Source organism: Gigantopelta aegis, chromosome 6 (genome assembly GCF_016097555.1).
Source record: "Gigantopelta aegis isolate Gae_Host chromosome 6, Gae_host_genome, whole genome shotgun sequence".
NCBI classification, from domain to species: domain Eukaryota; kingdom Metazoa; phylum Mollusca; class Gastropoda; order Neomphalida; family Peltospiridae; genus Gigantopelta; species Gigantopelta aegis.
The window spans coordinates 59,951,995-59,971,881 of NC_054704.1; the positions used below are offsets into that span (position 1 = coordinate 59,951,995).

General features: G+C 36.7%; 1 protein-coding gene across 2 annotated transcripts in view; it reads left to right on the top strand.

Annotated features, from left to right (window-relative positions):
* The first annotated feature begins 7,766 nt into the window (after window positions 1-7,766).
* The window catches only part of LOC121375822 (FRAS1-related extracellular matrix protein 1-like), a 135,982-nt gene continuing 123,861 nt past the window's right edge, over window positions 7,767-19,887 (top strand). Inside the window, exons 1-2 of one of the 2 annotated variants that reach the window (XM_041503482.1) lie at window positions 7,767-7,870; window positions 15,662-15,947. In XM_041503482.1, the coding sequence (XP_041359416.1) occupies window positions 15,729-15,947 (219 nt within the window). In that variant the 5' untranslated portion in view covers window positions 7,767-7,870; window positions 15,662-15,728. Of the gene's footprint in view, window positions 7,871-8,046; window positions 8,231-15,661; window positions 15,948-19,887 lie in introns of those variants that run through there. The other variant, XM_041503481.1, reaches the window with a different exon arrangement.

The following is a 19,887-nucleotide window of genomic DNA, read 5'->3' on the forward strand; positions in this document are numbered from 1 at the left end:
GGACAAGCCCTTTCTGAAAAGCAAACGTTGACAGTTTGCTCAAGGTTCCGTTAACAGAAGAACTGATGACCAGAAACCTTGGCCAGGATTCAGAAGTTATTAATTTTGATTTTTTTAGAATTAACAATAGTCTTAGATTCCTCGTCAGATGATGAAGAATCCGCAACCTCGGTGTGGACCCTTTTCAGGGTCCCATCTGAAGTATGGAAGTTACTGTTACCCATGTTGTGAGTCATAAATGTTCATCAACCATGCCCCCACCCACCACGGAGTCCAACAAGGGGACATGATGCTGCGGATAACCAGCAGACATTCATGCCAGGGATACATGGTTGATATACTCAGGAAAGAATATTATTATCACCCGATTGACCCTAGCCACTTCCCCAAGAGCAACAAATACAAAAGGTAATTGAAACTGTTTGTTCTTGGCCAATATAAACAAAGTGAAAAAGGTTGTTTGCTCTTGAGCTTGGCGTGACCAGCCGATTGGTCAGGTCGAGCATCCCTGACCATTCGTCTGGCTGAACTCCAGGCCAAAGTGGTGTGTTGCGAGAAAACATACCCGTAGACATGTTCCCAACTCAACCACCAGGATCCCATCATCCAGCATTATGGGATGCACATCATGGACAACAAGGTGCCCCAAAATGTTACACCCCTGCACCACGATGAGGATACAGCACGTGCAGGCGACAGACATCATGAGTATTTTGTACGATGCTGTCATACTTTGAGGGGCGGGACGTAGCCTAGTGGTAAAGCGTTTGCTTGATGCGCGGTCGGTCTAGGATCGATCCCCGTCGGTGGACCCAGTGGCCTATTTCTCGTTCCAACTCCACAACTGGTGTAACAAAGGCTATGGTATTTATTACCCTGTCTGTGGGATGGTGCATATAAAAGATCCCTTGCTGCTAATCGAAATAAATAGCCCATGAAAGGGCGACAGCGGGTTTCCTCTCTCAATATCTGTGTTGTCCTTAACCATATGTCTGACGCCATATAACCGTAAGTAAAATGTGTTGAGTGTCGTTGAGGGGAAATGATACTAGCGGTCGAGTGGTATGGTCGAGTGCAATAAATAGGAAGCGAAAACAACGTATGTGAAGTTTTGTATTTATTACATACCTTGTTTTATTTGTTTGTAAAAACGTTTTTTAATTTAACGTCATAACGATTATCTATTTATTAATCCTCCTTTCATAGATTTATTTCAGGGGAAATGATACTATTCTGTCAAAATTTAAGTCATTACACCTTGAAATTTTCACATACTATAAAGATATCCTTATTTTACTGGAATATCCACAAAAACATAGGTCTCCGTACAAAAGTTTGATCCACGGCCATAAAGTGAATAGGTGTATGAATCACTATGACGTTTCCTTTTTTCCCCGCGTTTAGTCGAATTAATCATGTTTTACACCCATTAACCACATTTAATTTTAAACGTTTCTGTAATACAACAAAGAGATAATTAGTTGTGTTACTTAAAATGACATCCAGCAGACATAAAAGTACATCTCTTCACTATTAAAACGGAGCTTTAAATACATTGGAACTAAAGAAAAAAGTAACTTTTATTAAAACATTTACTGACTATTTACTTTACATTTGTATACAGGATCTAAAAGTCATTACACCTTTATCAGTTTTGCACAGATAGTAATGTTGATGAATAAATCAATATGAGATAATAAAAGATATACTGTCACCTGCTGAGTTTGAAATACCCCATTCATAAATAAAAATTAAAACAAAATCCACAATAAATCGTTTGAGCACTTTTGTTTCAAAAACAGCTTCATTGGAATGATTAACGAAATACAACCAGTACAAATAATATTATTTTTCATAACGAAATTTTATTGTGGATGTGGGTGGAGCTGGGGTCGGGATGGAGGATGGGGAGGGGGTCATTATTCCCACATATTAGTATATACTGATACTAATGTCATAAATGACCTGTCTGTCAAACGTGACGAACTTGTTAAACAAATTACACTAAGATATGTGATATTTTATTGAGTACGAAGCGAAACTGTTTTCATTTGTCTCCCTATATTGACACCCCAGCGCGTGCTGTAACCTCACCGTGGTGCAGGGGTGTAACATTCTCTTTGAGAATGGCCAATACAGCACAAAATTGAAATTTTTAGTAAAAGTCAGTATCTATCTGTGATTATTTTTTTTTACACAGTTCTTTACACTGTGCTTTTGTTTAAATCTTGAATTTTTATATTGATGTTGATCATCACTTTATTTGTTTGCATTACCATAGTTTGACACCCAATAGCTGATGTATTTTTCGTGCTGGGGTGTCCTTAAACATTCATTCATTCATTCATTCATACATTCCCTATATTGACACAAACAAAAATTATACATGCGTATATAAAAAACATGTTTTAAAAACTAAAAACAGACTATACCTGTATAATTCAAGGTCAGTTGTTATTCCGTGGGAATTTAATGAAGAAAGTTGGCAACATATGTAATTGTAAAGCTTATTACAGTAGCATTCTGAAAAGCTTTGGTGCCATTTTTTCCTGAATATTATCAAGGTCACGGTCATAGCACCAAAAAATGCTGTAGTTTGCATATATTATATTATTTACACGTGTTTTACTGTATTTTGAGGAATTGTGGTTGTGACTGGTGTATATATTGTATTTTAAATAATGAGACTTTAACCATAGTATTACAAATTACAAAGGTAACATTTAATTTTATTCAGTTTCAAGGTCATGTTAAAGTTAAAATGCGCTATATTGTACATGTTTCGTTATATACATAGTTAATGATCATAACTTAGACATAAGAGCAACATATCCAAAAATATTGTACTTTCATTAAAGAAATAGCCTGTAGCATTGTATTTCTGATGTCTAGAATCCTGAATTCAAACAATGCAACTTTGAGTTTATGAATATCACATCACAACAATACTTATTTGAATTAAATTGTACATGTCTAAACACAATAACTGTCTTTTGAGCAGACGCAAGACACAACCTGTATTAATTTATAAAATTCTAAAAGTTTGATAATAATAAAATACCATCTAAACATATATTAGATGCCTTTTCTACCACCTCACCTCTACTACTATTTTTCCCACCGACACCATAACGTAAATGCAGGTAACAAAGTTGAGGCTTTAAGGACAGCGCATCTATGTTCACTTCTGGGCCAGAATGCAAGTTTGTTGGGGAGCAAAAATGAGATATTCTTACCATACAAACCGTGAAATACTTTACACGCACCTATGGATATTAAGTGTACAGTATTTGAAGAAACTTGGGTGTGTCTTTAGACAAAATGCTAATCTTAATAGAGTCTTCGTTTTCTTTCAAGTTATTATGCTGCCTCAAGTAAGGAAGAAATGTTTTATTTAACGATGCAATCAACACATTTTATTTGATTAAGGACCACACAAATAATAAGAAAGGAAATACTGAGGAGCACTGGCTGGCATTTAATGCAAATGATGCATTTTACGGTATGATGGTTGTGCTACAGTTAAGAGAGTCTTCACCACAATATACATATACTGGAAAGACACACGGAAACTGAAATTAACACTTTACGGTATGATGGTTGTGCTACAGTTAAGAGAGTCTTCACCACAATATACATATACTGGAAAGACACACTGAAACTGTTATTAACACTTTAGATACATAAGCAAATATTTTAGGACTTGGAATCTTTTTCTAATACTTTATATTTATTCGACCAAGCCTGTTACACCAACCTAAAAGAAGTTTATAGTTACAAACACTAACAACAGAATGTATTTATGTCTACCCTAACATAGGGTATAATTTTGTTTTCTTCTGCAAATCATTAGTGGGGTTTTTTTGGTATAAAATTCAGATTTCCCTAAACTATAATTTGTTAACTTAAGGGTTGGCTAAAATGACAATACATATCATGGTCTTTATATAATTTTAGAATGCTATCAATCTTATATCTTAATTGAATTTTGTTAATGAAGATTCAAACCACTAACCTTTTTAAAGCATATGCTGTTTTAATGGAAAATAAACTAATGTTAAGTTCCAGGTTGCCAACATCATCATAATCATTTAAGATATTTGATCTATAACAAGCCAGTTGCCATGCATAATGATAATATCCATTTAAGAAGTGATCACAATTACTGTTTGTATGACACCGCTTAGGTATGGGAAAGACATGGACCATGGTGTAATTATTTTTGGTTCAATATAAACACAATAGTAAGCACCTTTCAACTAAACAGATTGTAACAAAGTGTATGGAATGAAAATTTAATTATATCAATTTTAAGAGATATAGGCCAAAAACGTATTTTTCATCAGTACTGACTGTTATTCAAACCCAATGCTCATCTGTGGACAAGTGTGGATGCTAAGGTCAAAGTCGCTGTGAACTGGAATAGTTGAGTGAACTACATTTGTAAGTAAGCAATTAGTATAGTTTAATTACATTGAATGGCACAAAGCCATTTTTTGCTAATATATGTGCTATATATCTGGGTGTAACCCACCAAAGCAAATCTGACATCTACCACAAGCAAACTTTTATATATACACGTGTGTGTGTGTGTGTGTGTGTGTGTGTGTGTGTGTGTGTGTGTGTGTGTGTGTGTGTGTGTGTGTGTGGCGAACACCCAGAAATGATCTCCCCCTTAGAAGTCGCGTCGTTACTATACACCCTAGAGTCTCGCTTTAAACAGCTGTTCGGTAGTGTGATTTGAAGCCACTGGTTGTATAAAATTACTCTGTTCACCTCTGTACGAACCAAAAAAGTTGTCATATTTTTTCAGACAATGAATGTCTGGACTGCATAACGGATATGACAAAATACAACAACAACAACAACAACAAAAACCGCTGGAAAACGAGACGTTTGTATGTCATTGCCAAAAACCTATCCATTCTCGGTGTGTAGATTTAAAAAAAAAAAAATATTCTAAAGAGACTGCGGAGCTTGTTTTGCAATGTGAGATTTGATTAAATACTTGAGGCATAACAGAACAAACTGTTTTGTTTTTGCTACTGACCCAAAAACAAACAAACATAAGAAAATACTTTCCAAATTATAATCTAGAATTTATTTACATAAACCGGCCTCGGTGGCATCGTGGCAGGCCATCGGTCTACAGACTGGTAGGTACTGGGTTCGGATCCCAGTCGAGGCATGGAATTTTTAATCCAGATACCGACTCCAAACCCTGAGTGAGTGCCCCGCAAGGCTCAATGGGTAGGTGTAAACCACTTGCACCGACCAGTGATCCATAACTGGTTCAACAAAGGCCATGGTTTGTGCTATCCTGCCTGTGGGAAGCGCAAATAAAAGATCCCTTGCTGCCTGTCGTAAAAGAGTAGCCTATGTGGCGACAGCGGGTTTCCTCTAAAAAAATATGTGTGGTCCTTAACCATATCTTTGACGCCATATAACTGTAAAATAAAATGTGTTGAGTGCGTCGTTAAATAAAACACTTCTTTCTTTCTTTCTTTTATTTACATAAATATCTTGAAACTGGAAATTTTAATGTGTTCAATATATATATATATATATATATATATATATATATATATACATACACATATATACATATATATACATATACACATATATATACATATATATTTTGTTTGTCTTGTTGGGTTGGGTTGGGTGGGGGGGGGGGGGGGTGTGTGTTTTTTTTTGGCCTAACTAGATTATTTGTGACAAATGTAGAAAAATCCCAACATTTTATTCTCCAGTGACTGTTAAGCCGTATAACAGTTTATAATACTTTTACTTTTTGGTTGAGTATGTTGACTACATTATGATAAATTCTAACATGGCATTAAAAAAAGCCACACTGTTGGACTGAAAATAGAAATACCAGATAGGTATCTGTGATCATGAAACAGGCCATGTGTGAATACTGCATGTAATGCATCTTTTGAAATTAATGTAATTAGTGTTAAGTTAATTGGTGCTGTACCTATATTCACTTTAAACTATTGGTAAACCATAAGTGTACTTTTATATATAGTCATAATTATTTCTTGCTGCATCTGGTTTTAGAAATCCACATTTATAAAATAGCAGTATTTTGTTTCTTTAATTTATAATTTATTACTCTCACAGCCTTTGGAGAGAAAAAAGTATAATGTCTAAAGCAGTTTTCAATTGCTATTAATTTCATTATCAGTGGAAATCATGGAAAGTCATGAATTTTTTTGGTAAATAAGTGTATGAACCATGATTAAGATAATTTACAGTGGACTTTTCTTAATATAAGTATTGGAAAGTAGAATATTTAGATACCGGCATGTCAAATAGATTTATGTTAAAACAGGCTCAGTGAAATCAGAATTCCTATCAGATTATGTTATTTTGTACACACAAATTAAATTATTTACATTAACAAATTATAAATATTGCAAAACAATACTACCATCATTTCTAATTTCATGTAAATGTGTATGAAAAAGCATTGTTATGTTTCTACTTACATGTAAAAAAGAAAAAGAAAATTAAGAACAAAAAACAGTATATTTAATATTTTAAATTTCCTATTTATTTTTCATCATTTGAAAATTTAATATTTATTTCTGTGATTATATGTATGTTACTGATTTAAAAAAATTGTTATTACATTTTTTTTAATTTTTGATTTTACATTGAATATATATTTATTTGTGTTACCATAACTTTAATAATTTTGTTTGAGTTGGGTTGTCAGTGCTATCAGTCAAATATGTAAACATTTAATGGTTTTGTCGTTAGTACTAAAGTAAAATACTAAGGTACTGTTAAGGCATTATATGGCGTTAGTACTAAAGTAAAATACTAAGGTACTGTTAAGGCATTATATGGCGTTAGTACTAAAGTAAAATACTAAGGTACTGTTAAGGCATTATATGTCATTTTGCACAATATAGCAAGGAACTCTTATTATAGATCATTTAGTACTATATTATTATAATAGCAATTTGCTTTTAGGACAGTTGACTGCTTAATAAAGGCGGTTGTTTGATCGGATTTTATGGTACACGTACATGTATTTAGATCTAGTTTATATTGGATTGTACTGATCAAACATATTAGAAAAATACAGGGACATTAAAGAAAGAAAGAAAAAATAAGATAAACAAACGCAGCACATAGCCAGTTTCTTACATCTTTATTGTCTCTAATCCTATGTACTTTAAAAAAAATTATTTTGAGTAAAAATGTAACGAACTGAATCGTGTATTATGTGATAACTAACAAGTATGTACTATAATAAACACTGTTTGTAAAACGAAAGCAGGTTTCGGATTTCCTAATTGCAGAAGGTAAGCGAAGCATAACACGTGTTATCGGGTAACTAGTCAAACGCTGCTCGGTCAGGAAGGTATGCGTATGTGTATGTGTGTGTATATATATATATATAGAGAGAGAGAGAGAGAGAGAGGGAGAGAGAGAGAGAGAGAGAGAGAGAGAGAGAGAGAGAGAGAGAGAGAGAGAGAGAGAGAGAGAGAGAGAGAGAGAGAGAGAGAGAGAGAGAGAGACAGACAGACAGACAGACCGAGACAGACAGAGAAAGAGAGACTGGCTAAAGAACGGGGTATGTTCACCTCCCTTTTCATACACCGGCTATTTATGAGAAAAGCTGTCTGAAAGAGGCAGCCTCGCTATTCGCTGGTTCACACACTAGCGCCACATTGTGTTTGTAAGGTTAGAGAGTCGACGAGCCAGCGACTCGGGGAATAACGTTCCTCATTCTCCGCTTTGTGTTCATTCTACTTGTCCACGTTTAGTGAATGGTATATAATGTCCAGACAACCCACGTGTCAGTGAAAATAGCGCTCCGGCGTAGAACGGGATTATCACTTTGCCAGAGGTGGGAAAACTTTAAGGATATAATTTAAGCGATTTTATATATATATAGATAGATAGATGTATATAGCTAATTTCGTCATTTATTACAGGTGTTTTCTTTCTCTGTCTTTTTTAAAGCGAGATTATAAAATGAATTAATGGTGAGGAAACAGTGGAATGAAATTCTTCGCTGACCGCCTTCCTTACTAAACAGGTCGTTGTGCAGCACTTGCTAGATCGATGAGTTACAGAGATTTCTCATCGATAAGCGTATAGAGATTTCTTCTTTCGTCGCATATGGTGAAGCTCTCACGCTACCTGTCCGCGGGTCGTCATCTCGTGGCGAATCTGGAATGATATCTTCCTATCTCCGGTCGAGGGGGTAAGTCTTACAAGTGCGGCTTTCAGGCCAGTAATTAATTGGTGAAGTTACACCTGGACCCAGTCGGCTTGTGTAACACGTTCACACGCAGTCCACACCGCTCGCCGCTGCAGGTGACAAGTGAAGGGCTCACTTCATTTCCACCAAGTGTCCCTACACAGACGACACGGGATTCATGAAAATTCTTTTGTGCAGTTTCTCGACAAAATTCAGGGATTTACCGGCCTTAAACTGGATACAATATTCTGTGTTGCACCTTTCTTTTGTTAGTTTAAACTTATTATTATATAATCATTGCAACGGTAAGGTCTGCTTCTTATTTTAATCGCTAGACGCAGAATTTATATATATATATATATACATGTATATCATTGTTTAAATTAGCCAGCTACTCATTTGTGTTGTACATGTAGTTGCTACTAATCTTCGAATTTAGCTTATTAATTTTCATATTTATTATATTTAAAAAATAAAATACTGCAAATCAACATTTTAAAATAGACTAAAAGGGGAACCGTGAACAGTTGTTTTGTACACTACATACTATCAATTTAAGTTATTTTAGTTTTTATTCTTCCCATATTAGCCGATATATGTTTTTGTCTGTGGTGTAATTAAACATTCACACGGGCGTAGGAAGGTGCCAAAAGGTTAAGGGGGGGGGGGGGACACCCATCAGACACACACACACATATTTTTACATGTATTTACAAACACACACACACACACACACACACACACACACACACACATAACCATCGCTTCTGCTACAAAGTGGGGGGGGGGGGCATGCCCCCTTACCCCACCCCACCCCCACCCCGCTTCCTACGCCAGTGATTCATTTATTAATGTATTCATTCATTGTTCGTTTGTAATCTATATATTTCTAGGCTATATCTTTAACCATTGTTCATACTTTGTGACTATACGTGTTGTCACGCAACGCTTTATTTTGAACAAGTTGATCGAGTGCCAGATGTTTGCGACGCAGACATTTGTTGTGGTTTATATTAATGAAGTACGAGCTGGAGAAAGGGTTAATATTGAAACGTGAATGTCGGCAATTCGGTCTATGCAGTTAGTGCATAAAGCCCGCTGTTTGTCTCACCGATGTACACACATTAACGCAGTTACGTAGATCTGTATATACTGCACTTCGTGTACCATGCACTTTTCATTAAAACTAATTGGGTTATTAATCATTGCATGAAGTCATGTATTAAACACTTTCATGAACAAAATAATAAACTAACGATCTAAGCCAAACTATTATATTACAGCATACAGTCTTATTGTTTTCGACTGTCTGTTGTGTTTGTTTACGGTGATTATATTACAGCCTACAGTCTTATTGTTTTGGATTGTCTGTTGTTTGTTTACGGTGATTATATTACATTTACAGCACCTTATATCACATGTATGTTGTCTGTATGGATAATTACATTAATCTCGGTGGGTCAGAAATAATAGTGTTTGATATGAGGTCATGTTTAAAATTAGCTAAATCATTATCACCAATAGCCGTCTTGTAATGCATGTATTCTTTATCGAGTTTCCTCCTCTTTACTCTGAACACTTGGATCGAAATGCATTAAAACTATGTAAATCATAAGCGTACGAGACAGGAAGGCAGGGATGGGGGTTAACCGCCCCTCCTTCCCAATGCTGGAACAAAATGTCAAATTCGGGCAAAAATTATAGAGATATTCGGGCAAAATGTGGTAACCTGAGACCATTTAACCATGTATTTTCACCATTCTACCCTCAAAATTAGTTGTAATCCATGGTAAATGCGTAGTGATTCGTTTGCAATCCTATATAGCTGTTTGGTAGTAATGCTAATATGAATAAATGTTGTTATCCCGATTCGGGCATTTTCGTTTAATTCGGGCAAAAACCAGCCTAACCCCTACAAAATTGGGAACCTGTACGCCTATCAACAGTTAAAAATATTAACTGTTACACCACTGTCTAACCAGCTGCGCATTTTTGAGAGCTTTACTGTAAATAACGTTTACCGTGTTATCAGTACTTATTATGAAAACATAGTCTCTGGCATAGGAGGGGAGGGGGGGGGGGGCGCAAAGGGGGCATGTGCCCCCACTTTTCAGATATTTTGCTTTATATTTGCTTTATAATAGTGTAAAAGTGTATAAATATAAAAGTGCATGTTAGTGGATGGTGTGTTTGTGAAACATATAGGCAATTATTTTGTTTAATTGAAATGTTTAAACTTATTTAGAGGTCCCTTTTTACTGACATAAGTTTCCACAAAATGTATAATTCACTACTGGTAAATTGTGGGGTTTTTTTTACTGATATTGTTGGCTGTTTTTGCAGGAATGAAAACTCTTTTTCTTTTTATTTAATCAGATATGAAAGCAATACATCAGCTGATCACACGCCAGTAACAGGTCTGAAAACTCGTGAATGTATACTATTTCAACACTTCCAATATTTACCAGCTGCAAGCCGTATTTTACAGCTCGCAAAATTATATACTGCGCATTTTACTGACGGGAAATGTTTTCATATCGGTATTAGAAATAAGACCACTGGGAATGGCAAATCTGTCTCGTATTTAGCAATACCGTCGCCTGACACCCGAAATCTGTCTCATGTTTGGCAATACCGTCGCCTGACCCCCGAAATCTGTCTCATGTTTAGCAATACCGTCGCCTGACCCCCGAAATCTGTCTCATGTTTAGCAATACCGTCGCCTGACCCCTGAAATCTGTTTCATTTTTAGCAATAACGTCGCCTGACCCCCGAAATCTGTCTCATGTTTGGCAATACCGTCGCCTGACCCCCGAAATCTGTCTCATGTTTGACAATACTGTCGCCTGACCCCCGAAGTCTGTCTCATGTTTAGTAATACCGTCGCCTGACCCCCGAAATCTATCTCATGTTTAATAATACCGACGCCTGACCCTCGAAGTCTGTTTTTGTTTAACCTAAATCTGTCTCGCGTATCTGTATATTTTAAACTTCATTAAACACGTAGTTATAACTACTGTAGTACACGTTGTAGACATTTTGTTAAATCGTGATTATTACGAAAGTGACAAAATAGCTTAAAACATTTAAAGTTTATACCATAATAATTACAAACTTTCCGCCTTTTTACGGTTTACTCTATTCTTAAACTAAAAGTTATCCTTCGATAAATCTCAGAAAATGACGTCATTAGCCTACGCCAGCTGGGACGTCATTACGTAAAACAGGTCATCGAAAGGACGCCAGAAGCTGATTTATGTGTATTTTAACTAAATATGGTGTATTCAGGCACTTGTGCATGCATTTTAGAAGTGGGTGGGGGGCTAAATTGTAGCTAGCGAAATTTTTAGGGGTTAAGATATGCTTCCGCGGAAAAAGCATTAAAAAAAGAAGAAGAGAACATTTGCTTGATTAAAGGGAGGGTTCGACCGCCTAAAACCACCTCTGCGCACGCTCATGTGTTTGTAATTATATAAGAACTGTTTGTCATTTTAATGAATGTATCGATGTACAAGTGTTATAAATTGCATAAAATTGCGTAACGTAATGGACGATTTTAAACTAAAAACTTCAGAAAATGACGTTATTACGTAATGCAGATCAAGGGAATAACGTTAGAATACGATTTTTTATCTCGCCTTCATGTAAAATAGTCGAATTTCATTGGTTTGGACAAAATCCTTATACCCCGCGTGGGCGGAGTCAAATTTTTTATACCCCACCTGTTACATCGGACTGTTATTGTATTAACGCGCCATGCAAAAATTCGTTTTTCACCAACGTAAATAAAACACGGCTGACAAACGATTTGCCAACAACTTGGAAAATGAAATATAAGAAAAGCGAGCATTTTAATGTGGCGAAGCATTGTAATAATACAACTAATTTTGAATTTGAATGACGTTATTATTTTATTTTTTTGAACATTATTAATGCACCTGGATGTGTTTGAAGAAAATCTTGTAATTAAACATGTCGGCAAGATAAATTCGTTGTAGAAGCATCATTGATTTGTTTTCCCTCTGTATGACTTCGGTTCGGGGTACAAGAGCATACAGAGAGTATAAAAATCCATAAACCCCTCGTGATGCCTCTACAATTTAGTTCATCAAAATTAACCTCGAATGCAAGTGCAAGCACAAGCCAAGCTTGCACTTGCATTCGAGGTTAATCTCAGGCTGGTAGGTACAGGGTTCGCAGCCAGGTACCGGCCCCAACCCAGAGCGAGTTCTTAAGGGCTCAGTGGGTAGGCGTAAGGCCACTACACCCTCTTCTCTCTCACTAACCACTAACCAACTAACAACTAACCCACTGTCCTCGACAGACAGCCCAAATAGCTGAGGTGTGTGCCCAAGACAGCGTGCTTGAACATTTATTGGATATAAGCACGAAAATAAGTTGAAATGAAATGAAATGAGGTTAATATTGATGAACTACTACAACTCATAGTGAATTATGTCTAGTTTTAACCATGGGCGTATGGGGACTCTTTGATTTAGGGGGGCTGGAAGGGTTGATTTGCCCGAAATTTTACCCATATAAAAACTGCCCGAATTTTTCCCACTGTTTTCCCGTTTTGCCCGTGGTTTTAACTAAATAAGTTGTGCTGTTTGTAATTATTAGAATTGTTCGTCATTTTTTATGAATTTATCGATGTATAACAGTCACAAATTTAGCATGGGAGGAGCACTTTGTAGCAATAACGATGGTTTTTATATATTTATACATATATTTATATGTGTGTGTCTTCACCCACCCCACACCACACCACCCCACACACACTTTTTGGCACCTTCCTACGCCTGTGATAAACATACGTAAGGTTTTTTTTCTTTCTTTTACTATTATTTTCTACACATAAGGTAGAATGACTAACTGGGCTGGTTTAGTAAGTTTAAAACACATATAGCCGCTCTCTTTGTTTCTAAAGGTAAGAAAAATATATAATGAATAAAATAAATTCTATTTGAATTCTCGTTATGAAGACACATTTTGCAGTAGTACTTAAAGTAAATATACTTAAAAACTTTTCTTGCAATTATATAATGTCAATGTGACGTAACTAATTATGTCTCTACTTTTGTGTAACACTAAATGATTAAATTAGTTACGTCACCGCATGCCAATCATTGGTGAATGTGGCAAAATGTGTCGTGCAATGATACGAAGAATGCACCACTAATAAAGAATGCACCACTAATAAAGAAGGCAGAAACAAATAAGAAAAACAAACAAACAAACAACCGCCACCCATGAACTCGGAGAACACATCCTAGGCAGATCTTTCAATGGTTACACCTGTGAGTTGACACTGGACTTAAAAGTAACCATTGTTAGCAAAACCCTTTGTGTTTGGAGAATGGTCAAAATTGCGTTCCTTTAACGACGCCCACTTAGCAAAACACCTTGAATTAGGGCCCGTATTATTAAGGATTTCCCAGAGGAATTGAAAGTCGGGCAACAATTTGCCCTCTTGCCCATCCAGCGCACTGTAGAACGTCCTTCTGTTTATGGAAATATAATAGAATATAACCGATATTTATCTGCCTCCAACCTCGCCAGTACTTCTACAGCAGCCGAGGTGTTCAGACGTGAGTACAATGTCACAACCGGGCTATAACAAACTGCTCGTTTTCCCAAACACCAATGTGTGAATAATCACTCTTTGCCTTTTCCTCTTTTTTTTAATGAGCATGTGGTAAAGTGAAACAGACGGTTTGCGAATCCGCTTCATTATAGTGAATCGCCACGGCTAATTTACCTCGCCCGACGTGAGGGAACTCAATACTGCCAGGTTGAAAGGCGCCCCAAACTATCTTAATTTCACTCCCCTTGTTTCCACAGTCACGAATCGCTCACGACTTGGGTTCCACACACATACAATACACTTTCAAACTTTATTTATTGTGCAGAAAAGTACAATATACTTCTGATATAAAAGTATCTGGCATGGATAGATCCGATTTTTTTTTGTAACTTTACATTTAGCATTTTATATTAGTTTGCAACAATAACTAAACTACGTTGTAAGTTATAAAATAAATGGAATTCACTACCCGGCTCTCTCTCTCTCTCTCTCTCTCTCTCTCTCTCTCTCTCTCTCTCTCTCTCTCTCTCTCTCTCTCTCTCTCTGTCTGTGTGTGATTGTTGTGGTTGCAGTTTTATTATTATGTGTAAAATATTATCTTCAACCTGTTTATCTGTATTTGTCTGGTCAAGAAACGCGCGCGTGTGTGTTTCTTGTTGTTTATGTTTGAAATATTTACTTCAAACCTATATTTGGATATTTTTGTATTTTACTTTCCCACATACAGGAAAGTACCAGTCGTAATTGTCGAAACATGACAGTGACTGGGGGGGGGGGGGGGGGGCTATATATTAATTTGATTTTATATATTAGCTTTGGAGTGTGGGGTAGTCCCTGCTCTCCCCTCTTGTATTCCAAGCCTGTGCTAGACGCGAGACAGTGGTTGGGGCTGATCTTACCAGAGGCTGGGGTGAATGGGGGGGGGGGGGGGGGGGGGGGGGGTTACGTAACCCAGTGGTATAGCGCTCGTCTGATGCGCGGTCGGTCTAGGATCGATCCCCGTCGGTAGTCCCACTGGGCTATTTCTCATTCCCGCCAGTGCACTACGACTGGTATATCAAAGCCCGTGGTATGTGCTATATGTGATATTCTACTTATGGAATGGTGCATATAAAATATCCCTTGCTACAATTGTGAAAATGTAGTGGGTTTCCTCTCTAAGACTATATATCAGAATTATCAAATGTTTCACATCCAATAACCAATGAATAATAAATCAAATGTATTCTAGTGGTGTCATTAAACGAAACAAACTTCTTCTTTTTTCATTATTTTTTTTCATTTCTATTTTTTTTTTTTGGGGGGGGGGGGTCATTATAATTACTGTTTTCACTGTTGATAATCATCAAAACGAATGGTTGAACGCAGTTTAACGATTAGCTTGCACGCAAAAATTAATGATGTCAATAATCGTATTCGTATCTATTGGATTGCATAAGGTCTCTGCGAAGTAGGATGGCTTATTGCCATTATACTCCACAATCATTTCTCTGTGTCTTTCAAATACAACAATGTATATATACATGCACTTAGACAAACAAGTTTAGCAATTTGGTAAAGTTTCTTAAATAAAAGAAAACTCGTGACTTTGAAAGTGTAATCAGACACTGGATTTAATTGATGCATCATTTGTCAATATACGTAACAGGGGATTTTTAATATAAAATGAAATGCATAATTGTCACGTCATTGAATGCATTCAAAATAAGCACTTTTTCTGGTAATATCTAGAGGTTTCAACTACATATTTACCAGATATATATGTGTATTGCGCATTATTATGTTGATGTGTCTTCATTATTCACACTAGGCCTACTTGTATATAATATTCAATTCAATGTTTTCAGATGTGAAACCGATGGATAACAAGTGGATACCATGTTTTTGGAGGCCTTGTGACCGTTGACCTTCGATATGGATGTACGGATTTTACTGTGTGTGTTATGCCTACCTTTCTGTACGTTAGGCGAAATATTGATACGGAAGCGAGACTTGACAGTGAAAGTGGGCAGGTCAGTGTACCTGGCAAGGGAGGATCTTGTACTGAGACGAGACCGGCGCAATGTGGAATGTAGAGTGGAGGTTGTCCACACTGACCCCATCACCCAGCGAGTCGGCAGATTGGAACCGCCGGTAAGAATTTAATAATGAGTGTGAAGGGCGTAGGTGGTGATAGTCGGCTTTTTATTAGACATATATAAGCTTTTTATTTCAGAAATGTAATGTAAGACTTGAACTGTTTTTATTCACCTGTTTTTAATGCTGAACTCCTGGTTTTATGTTTAGTTTGCTCCTGAGGATGTCAGCATTTAGCTGACGAAACGTTGAGCTTTTTAACTCGATTTTTAATTGCCTCAGTGCTTCTTGAAGCTGCTCTCTTCTCAAACATAAACATCTTTAGAAGGAGGTCAAAGAAAAGCCAAACTTGCTAAGACATTACACAATTAATTTATTTTTCCAAATATGCAGCCACTACGTCTACTTTTTTAAATATTTAATTCCATAAATTATTTTCAATTATCAATTAAATAATATTATTATCATCACCATTCACAAATAGTTTAGAATTTAAAATGGTTACATGTTCATAATTATAACTACAAACATTTTATCAATGATTTCAGGCCACTGATTTTCAAAAATTCCTTTTCACACAGACTATGTACACCTTTAACATCATTATAACGGACAGCAACTATGACACTAGGACAATTTGCCCTGGACAAAGCTCCCCAGACAATCCCCCAGCCACCCCCCCCCCCTTGGTAATTTTATTCAATAAATAATGACAAAGGGGAAATGGGTTGAAAGATACGAGATGGGGTGGGGGTGTCCTGCTCCCATAAATAATAATTAATTGTTTTTATTCTCACCGAAAAGATGGCAACAATGGCTAAATCAGTGTGCAACTAAGCTGTGTGGTCTGTACAACATGATTTGCTTTTGACAGCTATAACGTTATTTCAGTGTTCGTGCAAATCGTTCGTCGTTTGCGTTGGCTCTATTGTTATAACACTTCTAAATCTAGACTGAAGGCTTTAATAAAACGCACGCAGTTAAGTCTGGATACTTTACTCAAGTCGCAAATCTGGTCTTAAAAGTGTTTTATAATCACGGTGAACAAGCATCGTATGATGTCAGTGAATTTGCAGGATCAAAGACATGTACCTAATTATTCTAAGATTAAATTGTCGCATGGTTCACGCTTTTAATGTTACTGTACTTCAGACAGCCCTCTCTCTCTCTCTCTCTCTCTCTCTCTCTCTCTCTCTCTCTCTCTCTCTCTCTCTCTGTGTGTGTGTGTGTGTGTGTGTGTGTGTGTGTAGCTGTCTCTCTAGCTCTTTCTATCTAATATTGTTTAGAGGACATTTCTGGTGTACTTCCATCAGAAAACTGCTCACGCACGCCTGTCGTGGGCACAACCTCTGTCCAAGACCGGCCTCTAATATTTATCTCAACGGTGTTTTTTAACTACATACTAGTACATATTCTGTGTCTACATATTGACATTTAAGTGGGCAAGCAACAGTCTCTTATCCAGATTGTGCAACAAAAGTGGTGTTTATTGACACAGTAAAATTGTTCACACCTTTACCTGGCACTGAAGGACGGAGTACCACTGTTTCTAACATACCTCCTCAGTGGACTGGTGTTTCCCACAACCAGCTTGTTTGTCTAAGACTACATGAAATATTTTCTAGACCACGTTTTATTGAGTATAGCGTATCTATTTGAGGACATAATACAGTCCGGTAAATACTAGTGCCGTGATTAAACACCGCGGTGGGTTGACAGATGACTAGACCCCAACTAGTAGTAAACTTATTAAGGGGCCATCTCACGAGCATACAGTTATAAATATGCGATGTATGCAAAAATGGTCGACCTCACTCGGGTAACCGATTTTCGTTCACAATGCGCAAAATGTGGGTTCGACGCTGATTACTTGAACGGAACAAGGATCTGACTCAGCAGATTCCAATACAGTATGCAGGGGCGTAGCGTGATCTGGACCTGGGGGGGGGGGGGGGGGGATCGAATATGAACCAAGTGGACCTTTTTTTATTTTGTTTTTGCACCAGCAGAAACTCCAAATGTATAAACCTGTATGTTTTAGTTCTGAAAGCGGACCATTTGCTTCAGCGGGGGTGTTCGTTCGAACACCCCGAACACCGCTAGCTTACGCCCCTGAGGATGGCAGAGTTCACTTGGGTTTCATTTTTACTACACTTACATGTATAATTTTCATTTTCTATGACACCATTTGTAATTTTCGAGCTGAGTTTTGTTTGGTCAAATCGCATATTACCGAAGTATTCAATTTATAACAGAAACACGGTAAAATGGAGTATAGCACAGAGTAATAAGAATGTCACAAGAAACCTGCTGGTTTGCTAGCACAAACTTCTTAAGTAAGATATATTTATGCTCGTTTCAGGTACAAAATATATCAGAGTGATTATTTCAATATAATATGGCGTAGATAATTCGTTCCATGTACAACATTTATCATTAATCTCTACTGGTTATGGACCTCAAAATCACCCACAGCAATTACTGGAAATAATGACTACCATCGGTTACAAACCTTTACACCAGCTCAGTTTGAGCGTATGAAACAGTTATTTCCACTGATTACAGACTTGGTTGGAAAAGGGGGGAAAACAGCATTACATTTAGAAACAGCAACATATTAATAACAGTTGCAGAATACTTTCCCAGATTTAGTTTTGCGTAAGAACACTATTACCGGAAAAAGAACATATATGTCCCAGATAGCAAACACGTGGAGTACACGTGCGCATTGTACTTCCTGCGAACATGATCCATTTTTCTGGTTATTTGTCAGCATATCTTTAAAGCATAAACATAACAATCACATTTGACCTCATGAAATACTTCGTGTTGCGGCCTAGTGTCCGCACATGTCATACATTGTCTCAGATATTTAAAGTAGCATAGTCATACACGATTTTTATATTGGTATATCTTACTTGTAAACATTTTAATGGTTTACATGTATATTCATAAATAATTCAGCAGATACGCACGCACAGGATATTCAAACGCAAACGCTGCCGCAGACCCCAAATATATTTTGGTATAGTGTTTCTACATTCCATATTCCTTGTTTATAAATTAAAAACAAACAAACACAAAAAGAAACCGAAATGATATATAACAGGGCTACATCGCTGTGAAGGGTTTGTCTTATTATTAACATAATATTTCATAGATTTAAAAGTTTCGTCGGAGGGAATTTTGAAGCGTTGAGAACGGGATATAATATACATATAAATATAACGAATCTTGACTGAGTATCCCACGCAGCCTCACCTCACACCTTTCTCAGACCCCACTCCCGGCTACGCCACTGCTTTGGCAAATTTTGGGATATTTAAAATACATTTTCTACCACTTTAAAATTGGAACTGGGGATCAAAGCCCATCCACCTGTATCTTTTTTTTCAATCCAACTTGCACTTTACCATGAGAGTAAATAAACTATATTTAAAACAAATATTACACACACAAGTCCCCACCATGTGGACTTTTGTCTTCATATTATGATAAAGGCTTGTTGAGAGAGTGTGTGTGGCACGTGCGGTTATCGTAATACTTATCCCATGTGCCATTTTCGTCATTATCACGAGACAAATTATCGACATTTTACTTGTGGCAGCCGCCGAACAAACAGAAACGTTTTTGATTCACCACCAACTTATCAATACCCGCAGCTGGGACATCCGCTTAAATCACAGATTAATAACATTTACTTAATTCAGTTAATCGTGGCTGCGAGACCATTGCATCATCTCCCTCTTTAGTGTCTATACCCTATAGACTAATCTAGACTAACCTATTTACTTCATTTTGTTTTTAATCGTAGGTCAACGTGTTTTATATATCAAAATGCGCGTTTCCAAAAATGTCTGTGCCAAAAAAGAGAAAAGAATATGCATAGATGGCTTCAGAGTCAATAAATACTTGAAACGTAAATTTGATAGGTTATGATCTAATGAATCAACACATATTAATTAAAAACATAGAGTGGATGTCAAACATATTCAGA